The 11837-nt window shown below is 40.6% G+C and overlaps 1 protein-coding gene across 2 annotated transcripts in view; it reads right to left on the minus strand.

Moving 5' to 3' along the window:
- The window catches only part of LOC122804241 (serine/arginine-rich splicing factor 5-like), a 56536-nt gene extending 47711 nt beyond the window's left edge, over positions 1 to 8825 (minus strand). Inside the window, exons 1-2 of one of the 2 annotated variants that reach the window (XM_044073992.1) lie at positions 8687 to 8825; positions 767 to 915 (exon numbers count right to left, since the gene is read on the minus strand). In XM_044073992.1, coding sequence (XP_043929927.1) covers positions 767 to 915; positions 8687 to 8810 — 273 coding nt within the window. In that variant the 5' untranslated portion in view covers positions 8811 to 8825. Of the gene's footprint in view, positions 1 to 766; positions 916 to 8321; positions 8451 to 8686 lie in introns of those variants that run through there. The other variant, XM_044073994.1, reaches the window with a different exon arrangement.
- Positions 8826 to 11837: the final 3012 nt, after the last annotated feature.

Here is an 11837-nt window from a genome sequence, read left to right on the forward strand (position 1 = left end):
AATGAAAAAGCCTGCATGTGGGAAGAGCTGGATGAGACCACAAACATATGACTGTTCTACTCCCACAAGAAGGCAGTGTGAAAAGCAGCAAGCAGGATGGGGTCAAGTGGTGACCATCAAGGCTACAGGAGAAGAAAAAGGAGAGGCATGTTAATACACCTTTGCAAGATCACTGCATCTGGACTAGCAAAATGGAGGATGGCAACTCACATTTTCAAAACAGAAAAAGTGGGCAACAGGAATGACACTTTGCTGAACCAATGAGACAGCCCTACAACGGAGCCTTTAGCTCAAAGTATAGGCATAGTCTCTGCGATATTTTTAACTTGGGTCTGTGTACCCTGGAATTTTACTTGGGATGCGTAAAGTCTCAGTGTAAGTGTTGTATGGTACACTTTTGAAAGATTCAATTAAGTTTGGAAAGAAGACTAGAGTTGCACCCTGACTTCCGACGTACTAATGCGGTCCTGACATCCAGCAAAGATTTTTTTAGCATGCTAAACAGTGCTTTGCTGTCAAGGAAAAGCAACCAGTTTAGAAATGGGTGTGCACATACTGCAATTCTAACCTAAAATCTAGATCTAAAGATTGGACTTTATGCAGATGGGAGTGGATAGCAGCTACCTAGGGTTAACATGCAGGGTAGGCCCTCAGTGGCTTTTCTGTGATGGGGTCAATCTGCTGCAGAGATTCTCAAAAACCTGTGCCTATCTATGTTTAGCAGTAGCTGTAATTTCTCCATCTACTATCCAAAACAATTACTTACCACAAACCCAAAACCTCTCTTTAAATCAATGTCTCTTAATCGTCCATATCCCTTGAAGAACTTTTCCACATCCCTTTCTCTGGCAGCAGGGTTCAGTCTCCCAATGAACACTCGGCAGCCACTCATTTTGCAGGATAAACCAGTCAATACTGAAAAGAAAAATGACAATACAAACTTTACACTGACTTCCAAATGAAGGGAAAAAAAACTAATATATTACATTCAGAAACATACACCTTAATGGGTTTGCTCCCTGTGTATGGCACTTCACTATTTAGCTTCCTCAAGCAACAATTAAAACAGACCCAAGTATGGATAAAATCTTTATAAAAGGTTAGCACTTCTTAAATTACACATGACATTTGTAAAGGCTTCCAGTCCAAATAAATCCTGACTATACAAAACCACTAAGTATCAACAGCTGGCTCTTTCTGGGGCTACAAACCTATTGAATTCAAAGTTTAAAAAAAAAAAAAAAAAAAAAAAAAAAAAAACAAGCAATGACAGACTACAAGTTTCCAGTCTAAGAAATGGCACCGATACCAGTAATTACAGCTTAATTTAATGAGCTAAACTGCAAGTTTAAGCCCAACTTCGTATCTGCAAGTGCAACAATGGCTGCTAGAACCAACTTGGGAATGAAGCTGGATAACCCACCACTTCCACACTACAATGAAAAAAATTACAGACAACTGCTGTTGCATACCATATACAATTCTGTACCAGCCAAGAACCGTGAATCTCAAATCTCCCCCTCACCTTAACTTTTTCACCCCCGAATTTATATACCAACTCCCAAGACTGCTATACCTCTGAGAAAAAGCAATATTTTGAGAAATGGCATCTTGTACTTAGTATATGCAAGCCCAATCTCTCGGCCAGTCTCCACATTGTGGGACCTGCTCTAGCAGGTCCCAGCATTTCAAATGGTTACCAAATGTTGACACTAACTTGAACTTTGTCCACCATGTCTACCCTGGACAGGAAAACATTCCACATTGCACAACTTGTAAGTAACCATATGGCAAAGTCCAAGGACGTTGTTATCCTGCTGTACACTGCTCTCATTAGGCCAACTCAAGTGCAATGCACCATTTGGCATTACCTGTCCAAACACCTGCAACAGCTTTTGAGACCAGTTCCTCAATTTCACACACACACATACATATATACACACACACACATATATATATATACATATATATATATATATATATATATATATATATATATATATATATATACACACACACACACACACACACATATACACACACATATACTATTGAAACCCCAAATTTCAGTATTTTGAAATTACATAGCCAAACACCGAAACCCTAAAACCACGAAATTCAAAATCCCGATAGTACACTACAGATGCAGCACACAACCCCCCCCCCCCCATTCAAACATAATATCCTACACTACAGATAAGCAAATCACACTTATGGTGTTCTGGGATTTCAAGACTTGCTATTATAATTTTGAAATACTGAAATTCGTGATTTCAGTACTTCGAAATGAAATAGGGAACCCATACACGTATTTTTTTTATTATACACAGTGTACATACATGCAAAGAGATAGGTATGTGTAAATACACACAGACAGACTAAGTAAACTAGCCTTATACAATCTCAAAGCCCTACTCTTTTACTGTCTCTTAGCTACACAGACTGCTGCATGATGTATGCCAAGCCCATAAGCAACCTCTGATTGTACACTGGACATGTTGCAGTTAATTTTGCAGATGTGCATCAGAAATACCTGCTCTAATGCCCTAAACCAAGTCTACGATCTACATCTCTGGGTTTTCTAATACCGGTTAAAACTTTATCCACCCCTACAGTGTAAAATTAACAAACCTAAAGATATAGCAAAAACAACTCAAATGAACCTCAAGGTGTTACTGCTTAATGTCAGGAGCCTTAATACAAAAACTACACTGTCTTCAAGTCCTCCTTACACTTACGAATGTAGACACCTGTGAAGCGACAATGATATGGTTTAAAGAAACAGAAACCAGCACTGTAAGATTTCAGTGCCTTCCACACTTCAGCCCTCGTCTATGAGGCTACTGGTCTAAAAGGTGGTCAAACAAGACAACATGCTGGAGTTGCTCCCTGTGCAGCTCATCATAGACAAAACACTTCACCATATCCTAGCCTGCTACAGGCTATCCTCCATATCCCAAGAAGCTCACAACTAATACTTGGACCTAGTAGAGACACCATCTTACCCATAGGAGACTTCAAATTCCCCTCTGTAGGCTGTAAATCCTACATAGTCTCAAATCTACAAGCACAGAGATTCTTGGACTTGTGTCAGGGATGTTTGCATTTACAAACACACTAGTTGCTTTAACATACTGGACCTTGTGCCCACAAATATGGACGAATGCTACCCCCACCCCATATCCTGTCCTCCCAAAGTTGCCGCTTTCAAAAATCAAAACCAACCCTACAATCCATTTAAAATGAGTAACAGAACTATTACAAGGCAGTTGCTACCCTATGCTGAATTGCTCAAACTCTGTACAACCATGTCAATGGCTACTCGGATGCTGTTGTACCCTACCAGAAGCAAGCCCAGGTCTAGCCCCAGAAAAACAAACACCCTGGTGGCATCTCAAACTAAACATGATGTACAGCAAAAGGGGGGAAAAAATCATGAAAGTTAACTCCCACAAAGACAAAACAGCGTAATTGAAGTGTATTAACTCACCAGATGTGCAGTAGCAAGCCCCTCCCAAACCCCGCCTGCAAGCATGTTGCTTACTACGCCCCTTGCATTCATATCTTTGCTTTAGAAAAAGACATTCATACCTGCAAAACTATCACCAGATGAGGAAAGGGATTGTACATGAAAACAGACACCTTACTTTTTAAGGGCAAGAACAAAATGAAACAAAATAATGTATATTTCACCATACTATCAAGTAAAAAAAAAAAGCAGTCTTACATTAACATTTGTTAATTGTTAGCTGTATTGCCTTCTGCTGTTCTGTTTCTGCTAATCAGCTGACAAGTACAACATTGTAACACCAGATTTATTCCCCAACCATATTTTGTAATAAAGTGGTATGGGGAGGGTGACTCTGTAATAACACAACCAAGTTCAGTACACTTGTTTATTCATGGCATATTTCCAAACGAGTAACATTTTATGTATTACATTTTTACCTTTCCATACAACTGACACAGGAGATCTTCCTATAAAATCATTCAAGACCCACCAAGGAACCACACTCACAAACGAATCAGTCATAATAGAACTGCGCTAACAGAGAGAGCAATCAAATCCGACTAATGTGACCTTAATATCGATGACATCAGTGTATTACATGCGTAACTTTAGTTCAAACTGCTTTTTTTGCTCCTTTGGGTCGCCTCAAAATTAAAAACATTTAAAGGAATTGAGTAAGGATTAGCACTGTGTGTCAATGGATAGGGATAAAAACTCGACGCAACACCTTCACGTACATAGTGCAATTTAAATGGAAATCTATAGTGTTCTGTGGGTATAATAAACAGTAAGTTTATTATATTATTATTGAACGTAAATCTATAGTGTTCTGTGTGTATAATAAACAGTAAGCACTGTGTCAATCACGGTAGATTGTAGTTAAGCCACGCCCAATGGCATGTCAATCACAGCGGACACGCCCATTCATGCACGAACTCGGTGGGTTAATACACTTCAATTACGCCGACAAAACTATCAAATTAAAATCGGCAACTAATAGGGCTACTCGGGTCAAGCAAAGTGAACCCCCCCCCCAAAGCAATACCCTCAAACATAACATCTCCAACTATAACTAGGGAGCATGTACTGGCTGCACTCATTAAAAGCAAAGAACACAGCCTCAGTAGGCCCAGATAAAATCCCAGGATGAAGCAAAGAACACAGCCTCAGTAGGCCCAGATAAAATCCCAGGATGCCTCTTAACAGTCTAAAATAGGACTTTGCCACATGACACACTGTATGTATGGCTACAGCATTTGATACAAAACACCACAGGGGCACTGTCAGACTTGTCACTCTAGTCAGAATCATACAGACTGCTCAGGGATGTGTGGCTCACCTAAAAGACAATTTTGGACCCTGGCCTATTAGAGATGCTCCATATCCGCAAGTCTTAACTCCTCATGCATTACCTGCTCGAAAGGCCTGAATCTAATATGCAACATCAACTGCTGGAAAAACAAGTTTGCTTCCCCAGAGGCTGCCCCCTCTCCGGAACAGACTTCACATACATGTCTAACAGAATACCCCTCTGACCCCCCTTCAAGCACAACCCTGAGTGGATTGGAAACCACAAATTTGTCACAGGGGGTTCCACTTGGGTTCTCTGTCAGAACATGTCACCCCTGTCAATGAAGGTTTCTTTTTTTGGGGATAAACTCTTGGCTAGGCTTGCAAGGGCACCACTGCCATTAGCCTAGCAACTTCCTATGATCCTAGGTATAAACTCAATAACACGCTGGACAGCTAGCTGGCTCACTGAGGCTCCAGGAGGTTAGAATCTGTGAAGCCACTGCCACAAAGAAGACAGTCACTAGTGGAGTTTCCCCAAGGCTCTGTGCTAGACCCACTCAAAAGGCCTCTGGCTGACCAAGTTCACAGATGACTGCAAACTGGTAGCAGTCATTGAATCCCCTTACACCAAGACAAGACATTCATGAAAATCTAGCGGACAAATGCTCACAGCCAAAACCATGGCTCAAAAACTCAATAGCAAGAAATGCTTTATGGTACATTTTTGGGAGGTCTGACATCCAGGGTAAATACAATCACAAACGAGCACTCCAGGAACCCAAGTAGTCAGTAACCTAGCCTTCAGCCAACTTATGCCCAAAGTAGAAAGAAAACCCTCCTATGCTGCTGAACTTATAATCAATAGCATGGCATCTAGGACCAGGGAGGTAAATCAGTTAAATTTTTCCCTCAACACTTTTCTTGTGGTCCTCCATAGGTTTCTCGTGGCCCTACTCCACTGTCAGGTGGAATACCAAGCTTAGCCTCCGAGGTACCAACACACCTCTCACCCACTCCCAAGTGTGACCTCTTTCCTGAGCGTATAAATTTACCTATCACTATGGACAATTTCCAGATTTCTCCAACCAACTTGGTCGACATGGGCATCCTGAGGCAATGTAGCAACTATCCCGTGTTCAACAACCATCTACTCCTAGTACACACAAACAACGTGCGAGATGCAACTATATTAAGAACTTGAATTCATGCTCACACATCAGTCAGTGCATTTGACAATGAGCGGGTTGCCAGCATGCACACCACCTCCTACTCCACCTAAACCCACAACACATACCTACATATGTGGAAGGTCCTCACCAGCATCCTATTAAGTGACAATTTGCCAGAAATTAAGGCGCCCTAATCCATGTACCTCCCTTTATATAATTATTCACACAGTCCCAAATACGCTACACAATACTTCCTCTGCAGATGCACCAATGCCTCACTAGTCAAACTTTTATGGCAAAACACAAAATTGAACATATTAGTCAAAGATTCCATGGGGATACACACAGATGTCCCTCTCACCAGGCTGAATAAGGAAAAGGTCATGGCCAGCTGTCAGGTGCCAGGATACACCATATCACATCTCGGTCCATGTCGGTGTGAATGACTTGAGATGTACCTCTGGACTACATGGAGACATATGATGCAGCTCTGACCATCTCTCTCAGAAGGGGCAGTATTTTACCTTCACCTAAGACGATGCCTCAAAATAAACAGAAAACTGACTTCTACAATTGGCTTAGCTTCTGATGTCATTCTTAGGGGATCCACTGTCAGCATGGGACAATATGATCAACAACCTTCTATGCTTTGTCACAGATGGTCTTCATCTGTCACCCCTGGGATTTCAGTGACTGGCTAAGGCTCTTGCCACCCACATAGTGCCTTTTTAGGCAGTGTCTCGAACAAAATTCCAACGCTTTTCCAACTACTAACAAACTCGAGGTTATGCTGATGCTCAAAACAAAACTGCACTCACTGGAAGTTGTCCTCCCCTTGGAAGACATCAAACTGAAGGTATGAAAACTAAAGGAGGCAGTGTATCAATATTCATTAAAAGATACATACACCTCCAGAACACAAACAGCATGACTCCCCGGAGACCATTCAGGTACAATTAACAGTTTGCACCTATTCAAGTCACTGCCAGCTACAGGATCCCCTCCATGAATCAGGACACCCGGTATGTCTACTTGGATCGACTTGAATCCATCATTCTCCCTATTTTAGAGGCTTTGTCCCCCCATTATTGGTGGCTTTGTCCAGATAACAGGTTGAGTGGTATGTGCCCAAGTACGATATGATAAGTATTCACCAGGCCACTTGATCGTCTGCATGGCTCGTCACTCGCCCACGATTACCATGCATCCTCACACAGGATTGCCCTGTCAATCATGCAGGCCCTTGCCGTTCTTGCGCGAAAATCACGGTGGGGCACTGTTCCAATACAAAGTGGTGGGCGGAGTTTGGGCAGTCCTTGCTGCACTGTGCACCTGGGTGGGGGTAGTGTTCTAATACAAAACCAACATTTACTTGCCACATACTGGGAGTGTTATTTGTATAAATTAAAATGTTACGATTTTGACAAAACTTTTTATTTCCGTACGGATTTAAACACGGAATGCATCTTGGATATTATGGCTAAATGGATTTAAGCTTCAAATCATTCATAATAGACTTCGCCACGTTTCCGAACAAAAGGCATGTCCTGCTATCGTGAGCGACGTTAGGGGACAGGGTGAGCAGAATTCGCCATTGCGCCCCAGGGCTGAATTTTTCTAACACAGACCGATTAACGCTTCCCACTTCGTGAAAATGCAGCCCTGCCATTAGTATTTTCTTAAAGGATTTCCCATTAATCTCGCGCTTCCGCTACGGCGGACAAAAATGGCGACAAATAACCTAACACAAAATGGACGACCACATGCACAACACTGCAACAAATATATACCTACCTACACATCCTATCATTGTAGCTACTGTTGAATTATTGTAATTAAGAAGAAAACTAACCAAATGAATAACTTTCCAATACAACATTATTAAATAGCGATCCACTGTGAAAACAGCCTGTTTATAGAATGCACGATTACTAAATGCACAACCAACAATTACCACGACTACAGGCGAGTTCAACATTAGGCCCAGCGGTTACTCCACCGCGGTGAAAAGCTACTGCTGTCGCCATGGGTTTATGGATACCCAACAAAAACGCTATAATTTTTGCTTTGCAGCAATCCATTTTTTTAGTTCTTTATTATCGTAATACATGCACATACCTTACGGAAAACTAAAATAAGCATGAAAATACACATTTCATCGTCTACTCCCAAATAAAATGATAATCAGAAACACGACCTAGGCTAATAACTCTAGAAAAAAAAGCAGTAACAAGACACAACCAAAATTACTTATACTTGCAACTATACTTTTCTCACATTAAAAATTAATTGACATAAGTTAACGGAAATTATTTAAAAATTAAATTAATAAAACAGCTGACACATACCTACTTCATCAACAGGAGAAACTGAAATGACGCATACCGTTTTTCACATACGAACAAAAGGCGAAATGGGTGGGGGAACTAATCTGACTTCCGCTTCCGATGCACCACTGTATGACAAGTAAGCAAGGCATCTGCAAAGAGGAGGTACTAGAAAGGAGTTTAGACTGTGTCTTCTGTTTTTTTCCCAGCTTTATTTGGTCTATTTCTGGACCTCTTCCCCAATACTGAATAATTTTCGCGGTTCCCACACCACTTAGATGCGCACAAACAGCAACCCCTGGAACAGATAGTGCATTCTCCAAACCCATGGAACAGATAGTGCATTCTCCAACCAGAGGAGCAAGCATTCTGAGTCCGGTACTTACCAAAACGGGAAAGTGTTGCTTGCAACCCTCCTCCAGTTGTCACAAGGGATGTCGGATCATTCAGCTTTCTCTTTTGAAAATCAACCCAACTAAACCAGTTAACAGGAAGTACTCTAAAGAGCATCCTATTAAGTGACAATTTGCCAGAAATTAAGGCGCCCTAATCCATGTACCTCCCTTTATATAATTATTCACACAGTCTCTATACAAACGTATGAATGGCTGCGTAGAGGCTGTCATACCTACTAGAAATAAACCCAATTAAGGAATCCTCATCCAAACATGATAATAAAGAAGAAAACTCATGGCCAAAACGAGGAAGAGCAACCCTTTAAGGGAAGTATTCACTTATACAATTAAACAATAAACCGATGTCTAGTTAATAGTTCAACAAGGCCAACTATGAGGTCAGGATAGCCTTGGAAGCTAAGGGCTATCACAAGACCTTCTTCAGCGATGTTTATAACCTTAAATGTAGCGCACACTGCAGTGTGCTGAACTGGTGGTGAAGAGGGCTACCTTCATTGATAAGGGTGACAAAGCAAAAATAGCCTAGTAACAACCTATGCACTGTGCAATGTGTAACACATAGCAATTATCTCATTTGTTAATCAGATAATGATCCAAAATGTATCTTTTTCTAATTCAGGTTGTAACATTTCAACTAAGACTCATGGTACCTATTAAAAAAAGTCCTTGAATTTGTCCTCAAAAGGTTGCTCTGTCCCTCCTAAAATTGGCATTTTTGGGGAAAAGATGATGGATTAATTGCAACAAATAAAGATTAATTAGAATTATAGACTTCTTTTACTTTAGAAAATGCGTTTTAATTCACATTATCTTATTTTGTCAATGTCACAAATTGAGTACTAGTATTTTTAACAGTGTCCCAGATTATTTCTGGACTTGTCCCTGATTCTGGGGGTAAGATAATGGAGAGCTATTGCTGGGGTACAGCTTATTAAAAAGCAAGCTTCACTGATGTGGATAGATAAAGATACAGAATATGAGGTAACACAATCAATGGTACTTTTTTTTATAATATATGCAACTGTAGTATTTGTAGAGAAGAGGGAATACAATGATGACTAATGAAAGAGATAGGCCTAATATGACAGGGATAAACTGGGAGGGTTATGCTGATAGAGAGGTTGGAAGTGAACTATAATGGATTTGGAGAAGAATGGGAGAATTTTTTTGGTGGGTGAATTTGTTATAATGGCTAAAGTTTTCACCTTATATACATGAGGTACAGGGTTTGTTTCTGAGTTCAGGTTATTGGCTAGGCTTGAAATGTCCCTCCAGGGCAATTGGTCCAGTATTCATCTATGAATATAAGATAAAGGATGTGTGGATTCTTATATGAGTGAGTTCATTTTACTGGAGAGTTTGAAATGGCATAGAGGCAGGGCATCTGTATCTGCTGCCAGTGACCTTAATTTAAATTTAAGGGCAGACTGAGGCTGTTGGTAGGGTCAGCAGAGGGACTAGAATGAAGAGGCCAATGGCCAAATCTCCTATTCCAAGGGGAGAGTTAGACAAGGATTGCTACCCGTGCGACTTCTAGTGGAGTACAGGAGTGTAGCAGATCAATTATCTAAATCTATTGCTGGGTGAGCAGGTGCAAGCATTGATGCCCTTGCACATGTTGTGGTTTAAATTATGGAACTTGACTGGCCAATACTCTAATGATGTCTTTCAGTCCCCAGTCCACATTTTCTCATTGGGTTCCTCTCTACCAAAGTTCAGAAAAATACTATGCCACAAAGCAGACACCCTGAGAAGTTGGGCAACAAAGTTACATACATGATTGTCAGGCAATGGGGATCTCAGGGAATGCAGATAATAGAAGTCACAATTAACTGAATGCTATGAGGTTCTTTGGGTGGGGAGTGGTAGGGGGTTACTGAAAAAATCTATTTTACTTATTGTCTACTAACAGGATGGGGTCAAGTGTGGCTGGCAAAGCACTCTCCTTTTGTGAACTAACATTGGGTGGCACGGTGCCTGGGCAATTGTTTTGGGCTAGACTTGTAAAGGCTCCAGGGCCATTAGCCTAGTACACATCTATGAACCTATTACAGAATACCATTTTCAGCATTACTGATCTTTCCACTGATACAACAAATGAAATGTTCATCCCCCTCTAAAACTTGAGACAAGACTATGCTTATGCATACCTCAGAGGTACTTATGCATACTAAAAATTGTTAGGAAAAATCCGGAGTAATTTATTTGGTTCCAATAGCAACTTATCTTTTAGTTGCCTAAAGGCTTATTCTGTTTCATTTGTACAGTTAACCTTCACGGAAGCCTTACCTTAGGTTAGGTTAGTCTGGGAGCAAGGAATAGTAACAGAGTTAGGAATAAATCTACAGTAGTAGCAGCTAGCCAGGCATAAAAAGCCTGATTTTTTTATTAGTGGTTTCTGTGGGCCATCTTTTGTACTGCTTCAACTTTATTGACCTATGGTTTTACTATTCCTCAGTCTATAATATGGCCTAAATAGTGGGCTTCTGCCATCTCTAACTTGCACTTATCAAGCCAGCCTGCTACAGGGAATCTAGAAATACTTTAACTTTAGGGTGATTGCTTTCACAGTCTTCAGAAAATATTCATTCAGTATGGGTGTAAACATATTTGCTCATCAGCTTCTGGAATGTTAGGAGTGCTTTGTGCAGACCAAAGGCAAGACTCTGTAGTGACATAGTCCATCTTATACTGAAAATGCCTTTTTCATTACCTTTGGGGGCTAGTAGAATTTGCCATTATCCTTTGGTTAGTCCCAAAATGGATAAAAACTTAACCTTGCCTGACTTTTCAAATATCCTGTCCATCCATAGTATGGAATATGAATCAAACATAGATATGCTATTTAACTTTGTGAGGTCATTGCAAAATCTTACAGAATAATCAGATTTAGGAACTAATGACTTTGCAATTCTTCTCTGCCACCAAATGTACCCGTTTGTATCGTTTCCTTAACTCTGTGTGGGGTACTGTAATTCTAGTATTAAGCATGGACTCCAATTTACAGACTCATTGGACAAAATTTCTGTATTGTGCTGGATTAAACTAGTTCTGCTGCATAACTCTGATAATACTTCATTATCACTGAATGCAAATTCTTTCACTTCTTGTTTCTGATACG

Source organism: Protopterus annectens, chromosome 6.part0 (genome assembly GCF_019279795.1).
Source record: "Protopterus annectens isolate FY-2018-M chromosome 6.part0, PAN1.0, whole genome shotgun sequence".
NCBI lineage: Eukaryota > Metazoa > Chordata > Ceratodontiformes > Protopteridae > Protopterus > Protopterus annectens.